This window comes from Anguilla rostrata, chromosome 11 (genome assembly GCF_018555375.3).
Source record: "Anguilla rostrata isolate EN2019 chromosome 11, ASM1855537v3, whole genome shotgun sequence".
NCBI lineage: Eukaryota > Metazoa > Chordata > Actinopteri > Anguilliformes > Anguillidae > Anguilla > Anguilla rostrata.
The window spans coordinates 16,499,426-16,523,446 of NC_057943.1; the positions used below are offsets into that span (position 1 = coordinate 16,499,426).

A 24,021-nucleotide genomic window follows, 5' to 3' on the forward strand; every position below is an offset into this window, starting at 1 on the left:
AATTATCCTCTCAGCAGTTGTGTGCAGAAGCATCCCCAAACACATTTCTATTTTCGGAGCGGTTACAGGAAGAGGAAGGCATGCAAAGATCGCCTGCCCTCGCGTCCTTCTGGTTCGCCGGAGCCCAGCGCCTCGCATGATGGCCCCCTCTCAGCTCGCCCACGGCTGCAGGCAGACCTCCTCTTCAGTCAGGCAGAAAACCATTCACGCCGACATTAATGCAACGATAATAAAAGTACAAGAAGCCCTTATTTGCATCTCGCACACAGCCGTCAGCTCTGCCGCACGGCGACAGTAGCACCAGTGAGCTAGCGACCGGAGCGCAGGGAGATGAGAGCATGAATCTGAGAGCATGAATCTGAGGGGAATGTTTTGCCGCATGGCTCCCAGCCAGACTGGCACAGTCTCAAGGTTAACTCAGGTAGACAAGAGACAGGTCACAGAACCACATCACAACACAGCCGTACATACACAGTCCAACTGAGATCTCTCAGGCAAGGAGATCTCAAAGATGCAATGGCAGGAGGTGTATTGAAACACTACTAAATTATAAGGTGCATCATGATAACTGCACAAACATTTTATATAAACCATATTTTTAAGTGAACAATATTTTTTCCCAAATATTCACTATTTTCATTCCAAGAAACATTTGCCCAAATAAAGATAATATTTTATGCGGGTTTTATGCACATATCTAGATATCAAGGTAATTGGCCAATTTGTTTTCCTAATGTGCACTATACTATGCACACAAGTAATTATTAGCTGTCTTAAAATGTGAAAAGCATTTCTATGCAAGCACTAAGATATAATTTTTTTTCTTTTATTTTATTCATACTTTATTTATCAGAGAACCTAGTTGAGATTGTCTCTTTTTCTAAGGGCCTGGACAAGAAAACACCATATATACAGTACATACGGAGCATTGATGGGGTACAAATATACACTGTCCATGCTCTGAAATGTGCAGCGCTTTCACGAAGCACTTTGTTTTGCATTACAAAGCAACTCTTTCTTATGAGCAACAACCGCACTGGAAAAGGGTACTTGAATTCTAGAGCCCAATCTCTCCGCTTGCGTGCAGTTCATGGCGATCAGGCCGAGAATCCCCCTCAAGGTAGAGAGACCATTACTGAGCTTTACTGGGCTTGCGAGGGTGCGTGACGGCCAAATACCATAAGCTCCACATAACACCTTGAATGGCGTTCATAGAGCTTCTAATTTCAGAAAGAATCTCAGCGCTTTTCCTTTGCATTCGATTGGGGATCATTGCCTCCTGTGGTTCCTCCTCCAGTTAGTTCAACAAAAGTAAAAACTGTGATTCAGCCTGAAGATTTCTAAATGGTGGCAGAGAATATGAGCTTTTCTGTCTTGAAGACAGAGGCTTACCTGCTGCAATAGGGGACTTCCTTTCATCAAGGAGCTGGATAGCAGTACTGGCCAACACCACACTTTTGTTTTCAGACCCTGTTAAAACAGGACATTGTTACTATTACAATCCTGCGAAACACAATCTCCATTTACACATTTCTGCTTGATTGGATCAGCTGCTGCACATTTGGCAACAATATGTTTGGAACCACTAAGAATGGACATGTACCAAAAGCCTTCAATTTCTGAATTCCTCTTCCATAATTAAGGCTTGATCAACACCCAGTCGTTGATTTTGATTGAAACAGCTGGATCTCAGCCCGTCTCTAGGAGCAAACTTCTCCTTTTAGCCATAAGATGGCACCCTTTTCTCAGATTTACTGAAAAGGTCTGAAATCATAAGGTTCCATTTTGTATCAAATCTAAAGTATGATCTCAAACACAACACAAATTACAATAAAAGCATGCTTGGTTGCATTACTTGTATTGCGCATATTATAAATACATTTTTAAAAATGCGTTAACGCTTCCCGTAGACGGTGATAAATCTGCAGCACCCATTCAGCCGAGAGCTATGAGGGGAATTTATATAATGGCTTGAATTGTATGCATCACCTCAACAGGAAGTAGATGCCACCGTAAGAGTAGTGGTGTAAGGCTTTAAGAGGAGAACAATGAGCCATACACAAGACAGGATCTTAATACAGCTGAATGCCTCTGTTGTGCCGCTGGAATAGAGTTGGCATGGATGTTATCTACCTTTGACGGCTCAGTCTCACATTTAGAAGATTTACTTTCTATTTCTGTAGCAATGAAAATAAGACCAATAAAGGCAAATGGCATTTTCCATTTTCTGTCTTTTCACTTTTCCTCTCTGCATAATAATGAAAGCCGTCACATCAGTTTTCATTTCTGACCTTTAGTGTGTTTAAGCCAACATCTATTCATGCCAAATTTCACAAGGAATTAAACAAGAAAGGCATACATTTGAGTCCAAAGTGAATGGTTTGAGCTAAGCTCACCACAACAAATGCTATAACTACAAAAAAAGTATTGTAAAGCATGTTTTCTTAACCAAAATGTTATTCATTAATAAAGCATCTAAATAATTTCAATCATCTCTGGCTGTATGTGTCTGGATTACTGGATGAGGTATGCCATATGGAAAGGTAAACCTTAGCCGGTAAAGGGTTAGCAAATTTCCATTTATATACAGACGGTAAGTGGCGAAGGTGCTCACAGAGGGTCAGAGAACTTGTATATTTTACTGTGGTGTTTGTGATTGATGTACACATGTGGAAATGCTTGGGATGTGAAGAGTCAGAAGATCGAAAAAATGTAAAAAAATAAATAAATAAATTTTAAAAAGTGACTCAGATAAAGAGGCTAGCAGAGCAGCTCAAAGTAATGATCCCAATCTTCATTCAAATTCCCCCTCCCTGTACTTTAGGAAAAAGTGGGGCACATTAATTATGAGCTGTGGAAGAACAGAGATAAGCCTTAGGTAGAGGAGACCTTCTGAACCCCATCTGACAGCTGCACAGATACAGTCTTCAGCAGGCCGTACCAGAGAAGGTAGAGGTCATTCCGATAATGTTGTTACTTGGAACATTAAGTACTAAAAAGCTTCTCTATTTGATTTCACTTTTAAAGTTAAAATGTCTAACTTCTAATAAGTCTATTAAGAAAGAGAAAAACTCTCTGATGCTTAACTGTTCAAATGGATCATTCTACTACCAGTAAATAATAATAAATTCTGCATACAAATACTGTATTTTCAAGAATCAGAGAAATGCAATCATAGCCAATGGGTTTTATGGTGAAAACATCTGGACAACTGTAAATTAATGCTCATTAAATGATAAACTGAGATGGTGCTAATTAGTGTTAAGGAGGAAGGTGCAGATCTGTGTTGAACTGAAGAAAGCAACCATAAAGATGTGCTTTCTCGCTTTGAAGGGGAATGAATGAGTCAAAGATAGATTAACTTGTGGAAAATTGTAAATGCAGTTTTAGACGTGTGTTAAAGTAGAATGAAAATATTAATAGGGTTTGCCTGTGCTCAGGGGAAGGACGGGATGCAGATGCCACACTTCATACCAAGTGTAACTTTGTAACTATCATAGCCCAACTGTTCTATAAAGCAGTGTGGATGTAATTTAAAGTCCAGCTAACACAGGTGTGTTTACGTGTGTTGAAGTGGACAGAGCAAATGAAGGTGTGCTGTGCATTCTGAATGGGTAGAGTAGAAGTGTCTATTTACCTGTATTGAATGGGAGGGAGTAGACAAATGTGCCAGGGACCTGCTCCGCTGCTCTCTTGTACCACAGGGGAAAGTGGTCAGCGTTGAACACTCCTTCTTTGTCTTCAGCTGTGAGGAAGTCTCTTGAAACAGACAGGAAACAGGAATGATGAACAAGGAAAAATAAAGGAGTTAAGCTGATGAGATGCGGTCTAAACAACCACTACAGGAACAACTCTGAGAAACAAGCATCATTATCATAATCATCATCTTCATCAACATCATAATTCAATGAATAAAATAATCATTTTTGCATAGTGCTACTTACAAACATGCTGCCATGCAACACTTAACAATTAGACAAGTGAGTACACTTGTTCTTTGGCCATAATTTAAGAACAGCACAAATCAGGTAGGGTACAGATTGCTATCATCTTCACAGATATCATCATTATTATTATCATGATAATCACCATCCCAGCCTTCATCATCATCATCATCATCACCATTTTCACCAAATAAAATACATAAAAAATACAACATTCATTAACATTCTACTCTCCATAGCAAGACTCAGACTCCGATAGATTTCAGAACGATGGAATAAAGTTTATACTCACTGATTAGTCAGCTGCTCAGGGACCACAAACAGGTTTATCCTGGAAAGTCCCGTCCGAGTGCCCAGATAGGCAATCTCCACACCCTTGTCCGAATTCCTTACAATAATGAAAAGGAATAATCAGGTACTTCTGGCCATTTCTATTTGAATGAACACATGGAATATCGCCTACAGGAAGAGACATTTGCGCAGTGGAAACTCCTCATTATTACACACAAATAGGTGCCGCATCAGTAACCCACCCCACCATGCCACTTCCTGTGCTATATCTGGTTACAGACAGGCTGAGCACACTGAGCACTTGAGGCTGCATCCGTCACAAGGCACTGTTATAGTAAATCAATTGGTTCTGCTCCAGTAAAAGCACATTTTAGGCCACATTTTAGCTTCCCATTCCAGAACATTTGTTCGTGACAGTATTAGCACCTGCTCAGGATGTAATAGCACAGAAAAGGTGAAGAGATATATACGCACTCTGATTTGTTTAAAGCTAGGCTGGTCCAATAGGCCTCAAGTGGTGCTGTCACTACAGCATCGAATAGCACTTCCTGGACCAGCTCCTTGTCACCTGCAACAAAAGCAGAGTCCGGAGACAATTCATACATGTTTTTCAGGGAGACCTCTTCCAGCCTCTTTCATATGCTGGTTCAATCACAGCATATGCATGAAAGCCAGAAACAGAACGTCTAATTATGGTAATGCATGAATGAGTCATGAGCATAATAGAAAATACGAATCAGTATTCAAAAAACACTAGAACTTTCGATAAACATAAGCTCTCTTAAAATTCAACCAGGGATACATGCAAAGTAAAACAAATCAAACTATAGCAGATGCCGATGGTGACAGAAAATTACATCGGGACACAGCAAGGACTATGACAGCATGAATAGAGTGAGGAATGACTGAAAAAATAGTAAAGGAGAGTGAGAGGGTGAATGATTTAAAATGTGAGTGATTGACTATGTTATTTAATTCCTGAATGAGTGTGAGCGAAATGTCACTATTTGAGCTTCCAGTGGTTTGACAGCAGTTGTGTGGGAACAAGAACACAGTGAGTGAATGAGCGAATTAATCTTAAGGCACCAAACTCACACTTCAGGTGTGGCTCTCGTCCGCTGAGGTAGAGTTTGATGGCCTCTATCTGAGACAGGTAGCGATGTTCCGGGTGCTCGTCAGTGTTGCAATACGTCCTATCATTTCAAACCCAAAAAGGAAGTTAGCCCGACTCAAAAACAGCAGTTTACTAGCATCCAGAAAACTAAGTGCAACCCTGCCCCCCGTCACCCCATGTTTGTCTCACACACATGCACATGCACATGCACATGCACAAAACATGATGAATACAAACGCACACACATGTATACATGCACGTACGCTCACACACACATACAAACACACACATGTGCACAGACACACACACACATGCACACACACACACACACACATCCACACGGACACATACACTTACACGCGCACACGCACACCTACACACACACACACACACACGCACACACACACACACACAGCCACAGACATATAACACTGTGTTTTTACCACTCATCTGCCAGAGCCACATCTGGGTGTTCCAGGTCATGGAGCCCTAGAACAGGAATTCACATCCACATTAGAGGGGGAGCTGTGTAAACTGCACTTCAAAATAGCAGAACCATCTGGATTTCCGTGGAGACCGCTCGCCTTCACCACAAAAAGTCAACGGCCCAGCTATCAGATATTGGAGCCCAGATGTTTTACTTACATTCTTTTATAAAGTTGTGTACATGAAAAGTTTGAAAAGAAAATAAGGGACACCATTTACAAGGGGTCAGGAATAACATTTGGAATGTATTAGCATATAATTGTGCTATACCTCTAATGATGTGATTTTAAAACACATTAGGGAGAAGAAAAAAGGTACAATTCCCTCTCAAAATGGCACCCTTATTGTTTTGCTGAAAGCACAAACAAATAACTTTTTCCTGATTGTGTCAAGTCTGCAACCGCATGCTTCAATTTTTTTTCTGAAGCATTATTGTGGCGTGCAACATCAAACACACGGATTTGCTTAAATACCTACAAAACAATGAAATACGGGTCGATTTCAGATGAAAAGCATAGAACAGTTTGGTAAAAGCTGAAATATTAAATTAATGTAAGAAAAACAGTATGACTACAGATGGTTTTGTGTGTGTTTTTTGTTCATAATTCACTCTTCATATTACATGTCGTTCTCTAGATGAAAAATAGATATTTTTATAGTTTTTGACATCTTTTATGATCGCAGAAAGTGCCAAGTCATGCACATATAATTATACCCCAGACGACGTGCTTATTCTGTGCGGGTGAATATTAAAATGCATGATCCTGAGGAAAACCACAGTGAAATCCACTGATACCTGGCAAACACAGTGACAAACAAAACACTTAACTTCACCTCTGATTGCAGCGTTCCTAGCACTCAGAATGTACTCTCGACTCAAGAGAACCAGGTCACCGGGAACAGGGAAAACCGCAGCAGAGTGTGCGGAAAGGAGTGGGCTGGTGGAAAGTTGTTTGCTTCAAAATAAGGCCCAGCTCTGCTCTGGTTTTGCCTGACCTCAGTGCAGAAAGAAGGGAATGAAAAGACCCCTTACCTTCCTCTACAGTAACGTTCCCCCTGAAGAAGTACTTGCCATGTCCTCTAGACAGAGCCACGCCAAGACTGAAAAAACAAGACTATATCGTAAAAAAGCAACTCCATGCTTTTACCCCTTCTAGTGCACTAGTTGTTTGTGTTATTTTTAAACAAATGAACAGGGCAAAATGTCAACTTTCATAATGAATTATTCATTGCCCCCCCCGTTTGTGCATTCCCCCCAGTTTGCAATCACAATAACTGCCCCCCCCCCACCCTATTTGCAATCACAATCTCCCTCTAGCCCACCGTCCACAATCGCAATCTCAACAACACCTCCCCCCCCCCACCTCTCCCCCAAATCCATGATCTTTTAAAACCGTTATATATATAAATATAACTCTGCACTATATAAAAGACTTGACAGTAAAGAACAAAATATTACTTTAAGGAAGGAAAGTAACTTTATATCCGGTAAGAAAATATTTGAATGGCAATACGATTGTTATAGCAGAGGAGGTAGGAACACTATCCTCAAATTATTATTTTGACACACCATCAGTTGCATCAAGTGTACAACCAATGTGACAATAACCGCTAAATGCAGGTCTTTTTTTGAAGATCAAAATAAACTTGTTTCTTTTTTTCCACAGGTAGAAAAGCAACACAATCAAGATAGGTCTTTGCTGATATACTGTAACATATGTTTCTTATCTCCATAGCCCGCTCTCTTCGCATTGGGGATGGTTATATTACAGGCCATTCACACATGCAAATAGCACCTGGCACTCCCGTATCTTTGCAGAGCACAGACTGGGCTGTGTGTCAAATCAATTTTCTGTCAAAGAGGAAACATCAGTAACGGACAGAGGACAGACAGGTAGCCCGGCTCCTGTAATGCGCTACACACAGCACACACGGCGCAGAACAAATGAGAGTAAGAGCAACTGGCAACAGCGAATGATGGTGAATGACTGTTCAGCCATTTCTTTCCCTTTCACGCCTTCGCTTATCGCTTGGTTTTTATATGGAAATAAAGAATAAAACAAGTCATAAAAAATGTGTGTGCAATCTCAAGTGTGTATATACATATACATATATATATATTTTATGGGCATGATTACTGCATATATTGTAACAATTCAGTGCGGCATTACTGTGTATGTGAATGCGTAATCAAATTAAAACAACATTTGTTCTAATTTTGTCTGACAATGAAATTTAAATTTACATTATTCTCATTCATTTTTTCATTAATAGTAATTGTAATTAATTTTTGCTACAAATACTGTTTAATAATAACCCAGTGGCATCTGATGCATGATGTAAATATGGATGACAGTGCAGCCTTACCTAAAAGGAGTTCCCTTGATGTCAGTGTAGTAATAGTCATTATGTAGCACGAGGACACGTTTCTGAAATAAATAACACAGAAATATTATGGTTAGGTATTCAAAGTTCTTATTCAGAGAAAAGTGCATTCTCCATTTACAGAGAAATTGTGAAGCACTAATGAGTTAGAGGATGTCAGTGTCCACGACCTGTCCCATGACATCCACAAGGCCTGCAGATCAGTGGCTGCTCTATTCATACTTTCGATCTGTCTGACATTTAAGCACAGGAGACCAGTGCCTGTAGCAGGGGCATCACATAGTAGAACTGTCTACCCAGGGCTCTAAGGCAGAGGGAAGCATCAAATGACCTGTAAAAAAGTCTGCTATGGTCTATAATCTTAAGGGGGCCCACATAGACTGCATATGCACAGGGCACATGCACAGACTTTTGTGCTACAGCCCTGTCCTGTACACATGTTTAGGCTTTTAATGCCATTCTATTTTCGAATAGCACACAGGATCATATGAACTGCAGCGCGGGCAGGGCAGAGCACTGAGTGTCCGGTTGCTGTTTAGGAGTCATGCAGATACGCAGCTCGGCGGCACTTTCCGCAGTATCTCCGTCCCGGCGTCCGCTCCTCTTATCGGCCGCTTCACCAGAGTAGCGCAGAGAGGATGCAGGGCAGTATCGCAGTATCACATTACCTGGCCATTAGCCAGGGCTTCCCTTCCCCAGGCAGTCACAGCGAATGCTGCATCAAAACCAGGCAGGACGTGGGCACAGAGAGTGCTGCCACGCTACACGCCATTTCACCTACCCCAGGACCGATCTTCACCAGTGAACAAAAGGCAGAGTGGAGAATGGTGATGGGACTGAGTGGGTGTGTCTGTTAATTGAACTACAATCCTGTAAGGCCAGGGGATTTATTTTCTCAGAAGTAAATGTAAGAAGCGGTTCCCTCTCTCTTTTTCTCTCTCTCAGTGAATTCAATATATTTAAAAGGATAATAGAGAGTTACAAAAGCGCTGGAATGATCTTGGCATATGATTTTCAAGAGGCACAAGTGTACATAAGAGAGATAGGAAAAGTACGTACGAGAGTGTGAGAGAAAGCGAGAGAGAGAGAGAAAAAGATCCAGCACGGCCCATGTCCTCATTTCTCCATTCACCTTCCTACGATACAATCTAACTCACAACTTTAACACCACCTCTATCTGTGAGGTTGCTGCGCACTCTGAGAAATATTAGTTCTATCAAATATTATTAGACTTGGCACCATCTAGTGGCTGTACGAGTGAATGCAGGAGCGCTCTTTGAGAAACGTAATCCAATAACAATAATTTTATCAGAAGCAGTCTAAGATGGATAACTACCACTTGTGCATAATCTCCCACTAGCAATAAAATCCAATTCTACTGTCAATACCAGACACATCCGGTCTGAAATGCTGTTGCATTCACTGCCACTGTGGGACAGTGAAGAACTCGTTTTTTCCCCATCCTCCACTGGGGCTCAGGTCACTGCATTTCACAATTATACAGCAAAGCACTTTCCCAGCTCCCAAAGCACAGGGTCATCCAAAATTTTAAAGCCTGTGCATTGAGGCCCTGCTACTCACAGCAGGCGAAGAGGCACCGTTGGCCCCTCTTGATAAATCTATTGTGTCCGCTTGTGGCGTCAGTGGTAATGATGCAAATGATCTTCAGCAAGTGTTGCCCAACCCCTTTCTTAGCTATTAATGATGTTGGCTCGGCATCAGGCTCCTCCTGACAGCTCGCCCATTAAAAAACGCGCTCGGCTGCAAATTCCCACAAATTTTCTGCCATGTGTTGTGGTGAGATAAGGGGCAGCCGCCCTCCCCCTCCCCTCCCGCTCCCTCTCCCTTTTCCAGGGTATTCTGGGGCACGGATTCCGTGGCTGCCTGCTGGTGCCCAGATTCATTCCTGCTCATTTAGTCAGACAGCCTTCATTCTCCACATTAATTGGAATATTGCGACAGACGAAAATATTTGCGACAATTTCAGATCTAGAGGCCAACTGAACGATAATAAAAACGCGGCTTCTAGGCTGCGTTATGGTGGATATTGACAGTATTTAATTTGATAGTCTCGCACTGCACTGGCAGGCTCTTGTCATTTGTTGCATTTTGTGGTCAGTCACATATGCTTTCAGCGTTCCCTGATTAAGCTCTCTCCCTTTTCTGCCCTAATTTCAGCGGCAAGAGGACAGATACTATTTCCAAAATATAGAATCCACACCCACCCCCCTCTGCTCTCTCTCTCTCTCTCTCTCTCATATGTATATGCGTTTCTTGGAAATGGCATTTTTCTTTTCCTTACCCCCTTGTCCACAGTCTTCTTAACCTCCATAGAGAATATCCCAGTCTTCCTGTTCACCATAGCATTCCGCAGCTGGAGGAGAACAAATCAAACCAACGTACACAGCGCATCAAAACAGACGGAGAGCCAGATCAACATTAATAGCAGCTTGATCTAGAAACACATCAAAGGCTGCATGACGAGGTGACATCAGTCTGAATCTCCTCATCTCTACCTGGACCTGTGCCAAAGGACTGACTGAATCATTCCTCCATGGGAACCCAACAAGATACAGAATCATTAAGGGCACAACTGAAATACCGAGTGCGAAACATCAAAACAAAGTTAGCCTGTGACAGCAAAGAAATGGAAATGAAAATGAAATTTGACATACAACGTCATCCTTGTCCTCCCACTCCACTTCAGACAGGTCCACACTGCTGTAGTTTGGCTTCCTCCTCTTCTTCCCTTCTTCATACTGAGGAGTTGGAACAATATGTCCAAGCGTTATATTATGATCACACTTATAATGGTCACTGTGGGGCCAGGAGCTACATTATATATCAAGGCCCACATGGAAATACGTTTGTGGATTTATTGTGCTTTAAATGCTTGACATTTAAGCTAAGAGGCAACCTTGTGATTGTCTTACTTTTATTATCAAATAAATTAAACTAAATTTCCCTAACAGTGTTGTGGCCAGGATTTACATGGGACCTTGGTGGCTTTCAAGCAACATGGTGTATTCTGTATACATAGTCACTGTCTTGGTAAAAATTCTGATTGACAAATGCAGGGAAAGTCCAACCACATATTCCAACAACGGTTTAAATGTTGAAAAGTCTAGCTACATTACCTTTCTACAGACATGGACATAGAAAGATCTTGATTTATTTTTATTTTAAGCTGATCTGCTCTTAAAGTTATTTGACAAGATGAAAGGCACTAATTTATCCCATAAATCACTGACATAGAAATTTGCCTGTCTTCAAACAGACCATTTTTGGAGAGCACAAAGCAGATTCCAGCCTAGACAAGTCATCCACACAGGTAAAAATGTTTTGTGATCTTTATCAGAAAAGTGTCATAAAAGGTAATGTAGAAAAACTGAATGGAGCAGTAACCTTTCTCCCATTCAGGAGTAGAAAAATTAATGCTCATACTGTGTGCGTTACACATAATTAAAAATAAATGTGTTTACACAGTGTGATGAGTACACACTGCATCTCCCATTTCCATGGCAAAATAAGCAGCTGCTGAACACTTTTGTTGTGTCAAGCGTGATAAACCATGGCATATGCACCCATCCCTCCCTTTAACATTAACAAAGGTTAACCATGAGCAGTCATACACTATGCCTCCTGAACAACTTGTGCGGTGGGGGCTTTTTTAAGTAGCTTTACAGTTTCTATTAAAAATACATTAAAGTAGCAGCAGTTACTTCTGTATGTCAGTAATGGACCTGCAGGCCTCCACCATCCACTCAGAACCTCCCATCTCCTCTATCTGTCCAGATCACAGCTAACCGCCTCCACAAACCACCCAGCAACATTCACACACACATGCTCATGCGCACACACACACACACGCACACACACACACACAGACAAACTCACATTTACACATACTTCCACACACATTCCCACCATCATAAACACACACACACACACACACACACACGGACACACACGGACAGACACACATAAACTCACACACACGCTTGCACCACAAACATACACAGAAACACACACTCCGCTGCACCCCATTGGCAGAATATAGCGCTCAGTGCTGGCCCAAGCAAAAGCAATCAATATCCCTGAGTGGGATAAAGTGGCACACCAGCTGCTCACACCTGCACAGCCCGGCCTGGTTTCCAGGGAGGGAGGCGGTTGGCAGGGCTGTGACTCTGTGACAGACACAGCTGTGCTGCTGGGTCAGCTGCTGCAGCCCTGGGGCCCGGCCGCTCACCTGCACTGGGTGGCGGAGGACAATGGAACAGCGAGGATAGCGCCTCCTCTGGACCACATGGATTAATTACACACTGGAACCCTTTTATTGGCTGGGGATCTGTTCCTACCCTGCTACGGGAGGGTCTATTATCACAGTTCATTTTTTGAGTCCACTCCAATGGTCGAAGCCAATGTGCTTTCGCACATATGTATATTATATATATTGTTAAATTCACATCACAACTTGCACAGCATTTATCGATATCAATAAATTATATTATCTGTTTGTACAGCCATGGAAAATGAATAACTTAAAGATCAGTTCAATCTGTACCTGTTACAGATATTCAAGTATAAATGCTCATTGAAAGTTTGTATTTTCTTATGTTTGTCAGTTAGCCTTCGTGTGTGGCACTGAAAGCCAATGTGATATGCTGTTATCTCTTTAAGTTAATTGTATTTACTCAATCTATTTTAACAATTATTTCTATTTAAATGCTCCTACGAGACACAAAGAAAGAGAATGTTACAGCAAAAGGCATAATAAAAGAAAAGGAAGATTACAAGCCACAGCAATGTTGCACTAATAAATATCTATCTTTTTCATATGTGTCTCTTGCTACAAACGGAATAATTAAATGTTATTTGTTTAAATAGTATTGGCAAAATAGCTTGTTTCCCATTATGATTACAACGTTCTTATCACCTGACTCCATATTTTAAAAAATTCTCGTCATGAAGACATTTCTTTTCTTTTTTTTTTCAGAGTTTTTAATCTCAGCCATGTCACCAGGTAAAATGAAGGCAAAAGGCAAGCAACCTAAGGACTCCCTGGATTTAGGTCACCGTGCTGTGGAAGACATGAACAATGTTTATTGCAAATGCAGTACAAATCTGCTCTCTTCCTTTCCTCGGTTCAGAATTGATGTTTATGCCTGAGGTAGAGCCCGCTCAAACTCTGAGATGCAAAATGCACTTCAGGCCCCATCACCAGAGGTGTTTCACATCTCACAATGCAAACAGCAGGAGCCCTCAAGTGAGAACAGGAGAGCATCTTGGCTAGAAAAGCAGCAGAAAACGGTCTAAAATGATACTTTAGTCACCTCTGACATCGGCTGACACCAATCAATATCCAGAATGGCACTGTTGCCGGGGGAGTGACACGTATCGACAGCGCTGGGGATAGTGCAGGGGAGAAGCCAGTGTAATTGGGGCAGGAGGGCTTATTCACTACTTAAAACAATAATGATGTTAACGTAACTAATGTGAAATGCCAAGCTCGCACTACCCAAGCTGGAGGCTGTAATGCAGGGCTAAAGATGTGCTCATCAACTGGGCGGTCAAAAACTCCACCTTCCAGTGGAAGAACAAAGAAAGGCCAGATTGACATATTTAAAAGAGGGGCTGTTGTTCATCAGGACAGAGTGAAAAAATATGTAACTTCTCCATTTTGTGTACTGCCGGGATCCAGACAACACTTAAATTTTTAAAAATGATTAACAAATAAACACAAGTGTTATTTCTTTCTTCAAAAATGCAGTTTGCAGTGATCAATGAAATTGGCAAACTGTGAGTCAAAGTTAAGGACTAATGTTGATTGAGTGAAAAACATAAGCAAAATGATTCTAAATAAAGGGTATGAGAGAGCTTCGTTCCCCTCTCTTCCAGCTTAGAAGAATATAATCATTACTGCATTAGCAGCCATGCGAAAGGCAGTGATAAATATTGTTGTTCAAAGCAGAAACAATCACATACATCTGCACGAGGAAGAGTGACAGTGGGTGTGAATCCGACAACGTGGCCGTCTGAGAAAAAACGAACACCTCGACAGAAAAGGGCTTATGATTTAACTGATGCAGCTTTAAATGATTCATCTGCTTGGAAAACTAGAGAGTCTAACTACCCTCAAACCTTTAATTATCTTTTAAATATATCTAATTTGGGAGCCCTAATTAGATCGCAATTAAATGCACTCTCCGAAGGATTTTGTTGCTCCCTTTCTCTCTCTTTCTACAAAACTACAATGGCCTTAATCACTGGCATTCAAGAAATGAGATTTCAGGTCTATTGAAAAGAACGTGTTAGGCTGAAAATGCTCTGCTCATTTGAATACCCCCCATGCACACGCACAATGGAACAGCTGTATAAAGAGATTGGAAACGTGAACGGCAGCGATGAAGAGTTTGTCGGCAGCAGACTCTCCAAAGGGACTTGAAAAGTCAGCTGAAGTCTACCTGTGCTACACAACAACCCTTCTGAAGGTACAGTAAATCCCCCTGCTGTCAGCTGAACTCACCGGAAACCTGCTGCACAAGCTCACCGCATCCAATAGAGGAAATGGTTTGATCAAGCGGTTTCAGGATGGTGTCACCTGGAGTTTTACACACTACTCACACAAAACTACTTAAGACACACATCTCACCAAGGCAAATGGCACCTCACTGGGCAACGAGATTGAGATGCTGCAGCAGAGAGAACCACGCTGACCTTTTCATTCTGTGCATTTGCAAAGTTTTATGAAATCACACAAAGCTTTCTCAGTGCCAAAGGGTCTCCCTATGAGGTTAAAGCCACAATAAATGCTAGGAACCACAGACAAATAATCTATTTTTAAAATGCATCAAAAATTCATTACTGTCCAAAATTAATATGGAGGTGCAACAGACTGAGACTTTGTTAAAGATAATGATTAAAAGATGAATGTCCCTCTCGTTCCTCTCAGCAGGACACACTGCCATCACTCTTCTCTTCCCATTTCAAGTTCAGTATTTTCACAGAGTCATCAGATAAGGTGCAGCTAACTGGCATGAGAGACCTTGGAGAATGCAGGAGTTTGACAGAGTATTGAGACAGGAGTGTTTATCAATATGATAACATGGAACCAGACAGCACAAAGGACATGTAACATGATGGATGGCACACACCATGCTACATACCTGACAGGCATGCTTCATTCAGTGTATGTGCACTGTAAGTTTATTATGTGACCATAATAAACTTTCTGATAAATATATTTCAGACAGTAACGCCAGCATGTAAAAAAACTGAAAGGGAACACTTGGGTCAGATGCCTATTTCTTTACAGAGGGATAATCTATTACTGGTGATGCAAGAAAAGTGAGGATTACAAGGAAAAGTCACTTTCCATCAATAAAAAACAAAATACAAGCAAAATGGGCATTTCTTAGCATACTCCTGCTAAACAACACAATGTAGATAGAACTGCATATATACGTCAGCCCCCACCCCTACGAATACAAGAAAAAACAAAGATTCCCATCAATACCTTCAAAAATCCAGTGGTATATGAATTGATTGCTAGTTTTTCCAATGTCTCCCCAATATGTAGTCACATGCTGCCCATTGTATATTGCTGGTATATTGCGTTTTCATAGAAAAGGTGTATCAATGAGAGAGACAGCGATTACCATAGGCCTCAGGTCCGGATGGGTCAGTATATATCCATTGTTTGTGATTGCGAAGGCATACCCATGAATACCTAGCTATAATTATACAGAAAAAAAGCAGAGAGGCACCATTAACTTCATTTTTAAGAGAAAATATTCATAGGCAATCAAGCCCTTTGTAATTCCTAGCTCTGGTTTGGAAATTCATATCAAGCACAGCAAGTCTTCATTTTAATTCCAACAGAAGTAAGGTCTGCGGTATTGACGTCAAATGGTACCCTGTTATTTGTAGACGTGAATTAAATAAGATGTTTTAAAATGTCAAATACTTATTTTACATCCAAGCCATGTAATTTATTATTAATGATGTTTTAAAATGAACTATGGTTTTCTGAGAAAGTGGCTTTCACTACAAACTGCATTATTTTCTTGTCAGTTGCATTCTGAGATAAAAGAAAGAAGAAATCAAATACATTCCAAGAATTTTTTTAAATTGATGTCATTTTGCAGTACATTTTGCAGTACTTCACTGTAAACTTATATTAAAATATTGTGCAACTACAATATCTTTGAAAAAATAACTATGAAGAGTAGAGCATTATTGATGTTCTACCCACATTATTGTGAAGGCAGGGCAACAAACGGATGATTTATGTGTCAACATACCTTATATTTAGGAATTGTCTTCAACAGCTCTTGCACTGGAACATCTGTGCCCACCACGCCAAGAAGAATTCCTCTATTCCTCTGGAGGGACAGAGACAGACAGAGTCAGCATGGCTACATAACCCCTTTTACACTGTCATTTTCATCTTTTTTTTTTTTTTTTGTACAAAATCTCCACTATTGTCCACTAATCCACACCAACAAGAGCTGGCATAGGTGGTGGGCAGAGAGCCAATCCCATATCTATCAATTCCCCATTTAAAAAAAATATGATAACAGAAAAGGAATTGATGGAATTACTCACCGTCTCATTCTTTGTGCTAAACACTGGCATTGCTACAGTGGTCATCAGAACAGGGCCCTGGCTGTCCTCAAGCTAAAACAACAATCAGAAAAAAGTGCTTAATAATGCATGCATTCAGCCGCGCTTGGAAGGAATCGGTTTCCTCCCGACGTTTGGCACCAGCTGGCAAGAGCGTGGATGAATGGCGACGCCTCAGCCACATCAGCGTCAGAAGCGCTGGTTTCATATTTCACACCACCACCAGGACCTGCATTAACAGACCACTCCATTTTCAATCAATATATCTAATAACAGCAACCACTGATGGGGAACAAAAATACATTTTTGCAATCACAAGGGACAAAAATAAATAAATCTCCCGCATCTCATTCTCAGGGGATGTATTTAAATGATATCAGTTTAAGGGGTACGGTATCTGTATCCTCTTCTTTATGCAGTTCTCTATGTCAGTAGTTTAGCACACCCTTCTCGGCAAAGCGCAAGTAAAAATTGGAAATCCACAAAAAGTGTTTACCAAGACCGACAGCACATTTAGAGAAAATGTTCCTGAAAGGCTTCAAAGATTAAAAACAAAATGTGAAGCAAGAAACCAAACAGTATTTAAATATATCACATGTAATAAGCCACTGCTGAAGGTTTTTCAATGCCACTGAACAAGGATAATGACACCCGATATTTCTGAACATGTTACAGTCTATTTTAAGCAGAGAACTGACAATCGTTTTGGTCTGTTCCCAGAAACTATTAACATTTGATAGTTTAATCAATGATTCTACTGATACAGTATTATTGATAATAGACACTGTAGCCGTTTTTATTTAACAAAGGGTTTTATCATTTTTTAATTCTTATAACTTTTTAATATTAATTTTTGAGAGATACTGTTACGCTTTTATTCACAGGGCCACAAAAAATATTTTTTTAAAATATGTTTTTCCTCTTCTGGTTCTCACTCATGCCATTCCACAACCTGGAGGATTCATCATCTTTTTCTTTAGACCTGCCTATTACTACACACTTTTTAGCTTTGACTGGCTATTTTTCCAGCTGATCTAATACCACAGGCTACAATCTCCCCAACCACTATGATTATTCATCCATCAGATTCCCCATTATCTCCATTACCATTCAGGCTACCTTATCTCCATATTACCATTCAGCCTACTACAAACTGCAGACACTGAGCAGACCATTCACTATTTTCCTGCTTTCCTATTTTTCTGTAACACATTTTTGTGATGGTATCTGTAATAATAATAATAATTATTATTATTATTAGTATTATTATTATATACAATATAGTTAGCAGTGAAATGACAGAAATGACATTCCTTATACCAAAATCATCTTTAAAATGTTTACCATTCTAGCTTCCACTGAAATTTAAAGTTGATGATATTAATCCCTCTGTATTTTGTCATCACGGCTATCAAAACAATAAATTTGGCATTAGATGATTTCAGCATTTATTGCTAATCTCTTTCATTCAGAGGCATGCATCTTATCCATCAATCAGGTGCTAACAAAGAAGCACAGCTGTGAGAGAAATTGAATGATTAGCACATGATGACAAATCTGTCTGAGTGAAAACACTCAGATTTTTTACAGATCTAATACAGTTCTCTGTACTGCCTATTTAAGGGGAAGTTAGGTTTGGGGAAGTAGGAAAGGTGGATTCAACCTGACTCAACCAACTCAATAGCCAGAAGGCTCCTGTCCTGCATCACTAACTTGAAAAAGGAAACAATGCCTTAAAAAGTCTCTGAGGCCAGCAAGCCCCAGTCAATAATGCTACATTCACAGAACCAATCGCATGTCAATTACAGGAGCAGAGTTATGGTGTCTCCAATAAGGGAGAGGACATGTCTATTCAGGGAAGTGAGATTTATGTGAAACAAAAAGAAGCTAACACAGTAAAGAAGAGACAAAGGAGGGTAATCAATATGCTTTTTAAGTTTAATGAGGGGGAAACTGGCCATACTGTGTAAATCTTAGGGTGAAGTGACTGCAGTGCAAGTAGTACTCATTGATGGACATGATGGCACAGTACTGTATATGTGCAAGGGTTTCTCTTGATGGATCATATGGGCCTGTTATCCCATTCTTGGCAATAAATCCTTGTATATGTGTGCCAGTCTGTGTATGTGAGTGAAAAATGAAAGAGAGTACATGTGTGTGGTGCATGCATATTAGAATGTGTGTGCGCGTGTGCACATGCGTGAGTGTGTGAACAGAGCGTGAGGGTACTGAAAGGGAAAGGGCGAGTCGTGTTTTGTATAAGGGTGTGTGTTGGCACGCTCCTCGCTGGATGAAACTGCCAGCACAGACCTGGACTAGAGGGAGGGATTAGTGCAGATCAGAGGCGAACAGTCCAGTGAAGGCCACTGAGCACGCGGGGACAGGGAAAGCGCACATTCCCTCAGTCCCACGGGCTATACTTGAATCTGGGTCACAGAGACGAATGGCAGGGCGTTAGCCACAGAAAACCCTGCTCCCCCCATGAGCTGGCTTAATAACATGGAGGTCGAGAGGCCAGGCGTTCTGGGTGCTCCGCAGATTCGATGAGGAGAATAAAAATACACCTGTACATCACCGCATCCTCACAGTGCGACCGTACAAGACGCAGAGGTAACAGGCCAGACAGAGAGGGGTTACAGCACTTTCCAAGAACTGCACAACCTTGCCGTATTTTCGTCCCCTCCCCAGCTCCCTCCCTCTCTCTGTGAAGTCAATCGGCTCTGCGTTTTAGAAAACAAAACCAAATGAGCCGGAGAATGATGAATGATACTCCTCACTGGCTGAAATATGGAAGCACAAAGTTGAAAGGACAATCTGTGCTTAGAGGAATTCAAGGGTATCTGAGGGAAGTTACAATCAGACACCAACTACAAATTAGGTTTGATCTGCAGTTGCACCTACTGACACATTCAGGACTGACACATTAAGCCCTGACTCACAGGGATGCAGTAACAGACACATTCAGCACAGACACAGTTAGCACTGGCGCACTGAGATCTGCAGCTAGTGAAACATTTAGCACTGTCCTACAGAGCTGCAACTGCAAACACATTCAGAACAGACGCATCCATCATTGACTTAAAAACCTGTAGCCACAAACAAATTCAGCACTGATTAATACACCTGCAGCCATTGATACATTCAGCTCTGAGTCACAGAGCATCAGCCACATATTACGTACTGACTTACAGAGCAATAGATACAGATACATTCAGTATTAACAGCAGAGTATTATTTTTGACAGCATTTTGTTGAACACAATTTGCATTGTTAAAACAATGAAATCAGCTCAGTCAGTGGCTTTGTGTAATATTTTACTATCAATGGATTCATTGAAATTATTATGAGTGAAACAAAAATGGGGAAAAAAAAGAATAGTGAGACCGGGTGTCATTCAAATATGCCAGAAATGCATATGGATACACAAATACAGTGAACAACAATTTAACTCAGAAATGATAGTGGTGTACAGATGAAACTGGAGCACAGACGTGACAGATATGTGATTATCCAATAGACACTGGGATTGAATTTGCTGAGCGGTAGAATTTCAAACATATGGCAATGCAGATGTCTGTCAAATTGCTAGTTATGCTTGCCTCTAATATAATGTATCAGTCAATGCAGTGTTTCCCATAAATACCCTCTGGTTTTGTATTATACTTATTATCATTAAGTCACCCAGCAGATGCCCTTATGCAGCACATGAAAGCATTAATCATAATAAAACACACAATAAGCACTCATAGGACACATTTCAGTCCCTAAAACCCTGTCGTTAAAGTACATTAATAGGCACATTAAGGGAAGCTTTTGAAGCTTTTTTTCATTAGGACAGCAGTGCATCCAATTTCCTGTTAAAGTGCAATTTGTGCACCCTGTGAAAGTGTACTCTCTTCCTACCTTGGACAGCCAAGTGAGGCAGGGCCCAGGCAGTCAGGCAGGGTTCTGTGACCACCACACTGACACTGGCACACAAGTTATATCTGCATTCAACTGACTTCCAAGCATGCGCAAGTGTTTCTTCGCGAAACACGGTTTGTCAAGTTCATTTTGGCACCAAATTGTGTTTGTGAAGATAAATACTAAAACTTGCATTTACAAGTCCAAGTTAAGGACAAATACTGACTGAATTGAAGCCAAATATCTGTTACAAAGACACCTACTGGAAAGCATGAACAACGAGGCCAAAAACAGAGCATACCGCAAACACAAATAAATCTTGTTTAAACGCTACTGTACAATACTAATACAACTGTATTGTTAGGAGAATACTATTTTGCAGTATATAAAAGACAAAAGTCAGAAGTGATACATATTTTACCCCAGCTAAAAGCTCAGTTTTTTCCAGTACCAATGTGAACAGAAGTGTAAACGTACAAAATGTAGAAAAAAGAGTCACTTGAAAGAAGTAATGTGCCAATGTCTGAGATCTGCAAAGCAACATTAAAGCCACAACACTGTGTATTAAGTAAGGGGCATGAGGAAGGTTTGTATGTTACATCCAGGTCAGAACTCAATAACTGCTGCAAAAAAAGAAATAAAGTAAAATAAAGTGCCTGGACAAACCAAACATACACAAATCAAAACAGAAATCTTAAACACACACACACACACACACCATACAAAATCACAAATTTTGTCAGCATTGGCCACACAGGCTGCATGTTGTGCATGACGTCAACACGCATGGAGATGCAACACAGCATGATGAAGATCAGAGTGTTACCTTTTGAGCCTGAGGGAGCTACAGAGAAAGGATTAAGAAAAAAAGAGAACATCAATAACTTGGAGAGGAACCCAAAGTGACATTTTTATTTAAGTCATTTAGTCACCTCCGTGAGCTGTGACTGACAAGACCTTGTAAGAGAGGCATTCCACTGTATGGAGATCATTTGTAGCACAACTTTCTGATCACTTCACTTCAGAAAATATATTCCCATTACATACATGCAGCCACTTCAGTTTTTGAGTATGTTTTCAATTGAGAGTTTCTGTGTGTGATGAAGGACATTTCAGACATTTAGGGAGTTGCTGGTGACTCGCCAACTTTATGGTGGCCTACATGGGGCATTCAGGAGTTTGCTAAAATTAGTTGAAGTGTAGTTCATTGATTCAGAAACTACACCGCAACTAACTCCAAAGTAGCTTGTGCAGAGACTTCATGCCTCTAGAGGTTTTATGTATCCATATTACCCAATTATTCTTTAAAAATTACATTTAATATCATTATGGTTTGGGATTTCAAATGGTGCACGCAACTGCTGTGCTCAAGGAAGGACGTACTGAAAGGGTATCAGGACTGATATTTATGTTTGTGAATGAATACTAATCTGTTCATAGGTACAGCCTCTGGACACATAATGTAAAAGCTGCCTTTCTTGCTTTAGACCACAAAGCCTCCAATACCCTATACCTGCCAAAACTTTACATATCCTTCATCGCACATAAAAACTGTCAGGGACAATCAGAAACATGCTCTAAAATTTAAATTAAATCAATTTGAATTATTTCTTCATGGAGCCGACTTCAGTGCAATATAAAATGGGTTACCCCAAAAATTAAAAAAAACAATGCAGGTTATCAATGAACTCAACAAATGAAATGTTAAAACAGTTTCATTACATGTGGACTAACATATATGCTCTGTGGATCCCACTCTTTTGGGAGACCCTGCCAATCAGAGTGCATCTCTGAATAACATACCTTCCACAGAGGCTTATGGAAGGGAGCAAACCCTCCCAATCACATGGGGCCAGTAAGTGGGTGACAGCAGGGGAAGGGTGAGGAAAAATCAACCAATCGAACACAGCGGGGAATAAGCAGTCAATTAATATTTATCCTTCCCCAAGACAATATTTATCCTTCCCCCCTAATTAATAATTCAAAGCCAGGGTGAAGTTTTGCATATCACAACAAGAAGATCTTGATAACAATCACACACATTTAACTACAGTAGATCTCTGACTTCACAAGCAGAATTACACCGCGCATTAATATAAAAAAAGTTATTAAACCAAAAAACTTTTAGACTGTTTACTATGTTAAGAATGAAGAGGCATGCCGCATATTCACTGATATGCGCTTTCATGGATTAAGGATGATATTATATACAGACCAACATTTTTGAAGCTTAGTAAGAACAATTGTCATGAAAGCTACTGCACCCCAAGGAACACTATTATCTTCGTGTTCATTCCCGCTGTATACATCACAGTGTAGGCACGGTCAGGCATTCTACCATCTGCAGAAATTTCTGGATGATTTCAGAATTCTGGGATGCATTTCAAATGCTGATGACAGGGATGAAATACAGTTTTTCTGTCACCTGGTGCAATTGTAATTTCCTGGGGATGAGTGTTGCTAAAATGAAGGAAGATTATGCGCAGACAAAATGGATTGTAAACTGAACGCCAGTGCTATGTTACAGAAAGCTCAGACAAGGCTATTTATCCAGAGAAAACGAAAATACTTTATTGCCTGTTGCCCATGATATACATATAGTGCCGTGAAAAAGTATTTGCCGCCTTCCTGATTTCCTCTGTTATTGCATATTTGTCATACTGAATGGTTTCAGATCCTGCAATGACAAAATGTAATATTGGGAAACAGGGTAAACACAAAATATATTTTTAAAATTATTTTTTCATTTATTTAATGAAATAGTTACCACCAATATCACCCAAGCAAAAAAAGTAAGTGCCCCTTTACTTACTCAATCAACTAATTAAGCAGGTTTAATTGATAATTTGATTCAGCTGACTGAACATAGCCAGCCCTGTTGAACCACACTATGCCACAATCAAACAAAATTCCAGAAGAGATGAGAAAAAAAGTTTTTGAAATATATCTGTCTGGAAAAGGATACAAAGCCATTTCTAAGGCTCTGGGACTCCACCAAACCACAGTGAGAGCTATTATCTCCAAGTGGAGAACACTTGGAACAGTGGTGAATCTCCCCCAGAGTGACCAGCCTGACAAAATGTCTCCAAGGGCGCAGGATGTCACAAAAGATCCCAGAAGAACATCTAAAGAACTGCAGACCAGTTAAGGTCAGTATTCATGACTCCACAATAGGAAAGAGACTGGGCAAAATGGGATTTATGGGAGAGTAGCAAGGCAGAAGCAATTAAATTAAAGTAGCACTGCTAACCAAGAGAAACATCAATGCTCATC

General features: G+C 40.6%; 1 protein-coding gene across 3 annotated transcripts in view; it reads right to left on the minus strand.

The window, feature by feature from the left end:
• Positions 1 to 24,021, minus strand: part of cacna2d3a (calcium channel, voltage-dependent, alpha 2/delta subunit 3a) — a 182,387-nt gene that overhangs the window by 40,576 nt on the left and 117,790 nt on the right. For 2 of the 3 annotated variants that reach the window (XM_064298291.1, XM_064298290.1), the window contains exons 14-27: positions 21,575 to 21,592; positions 16,828 to 16,899; positions 16,524 to 16,604; positions 15,879 to 15,953; positions 10,896 to 10,979; positions 10,523 to 10,594; positions 8,203 to 8,264; positions 6,869 to 6,936; positions 5,793 to 5,838; positions 5,331 to 5,428; positions 4,710 to 4,803; positions 4,237 to 4,332; positions 3,638 to 3,759; positions 1,393 to 1,470 (exon numbers count right to left, since the gene is read on the minus strand). In XM_064298291.1, the coding sequence (XP_064154361.1) occupies positions 1,393 to 1,470; positions 3,638 to 3,759; positions 4,237 to 4,332; positions 4,710 to 4,803; positions 5,331 to 5,428; positions 5,793 to 5,838; positions 6,869 to 6,936; positions 8,203 to 8,264; positions 10,523 to 10,594; positions 10,896 to 10,979; positions 15,879 to 15,953; positions 16,524 to 16,604; positions 16,828 to 16,899; positions 21,575 to 21,592 (1,066 nt within the window). The remainder of the gene's footprint in view (positions 1 to 1,392; positions 1,471 to 3,637; positions 3,760 to 4,236; positions 4,333 to 4,709; positions 4,804 to 5,330; positions 5,429 to 5,792; positions 5,839 to 6,868; positions 6,937 to 8,202; positions 8,265 to 10,522; positions 10,595 to 10,895; positions 10,980 to 15,878; positions 15,954 to 16,523; positions 16,605 to 16,827; positions 16,900 to 21,574; positions 21,593 to 24,021) is intronic. The other variant, XM_064298289.1, reaches the window with a different exon arrangement.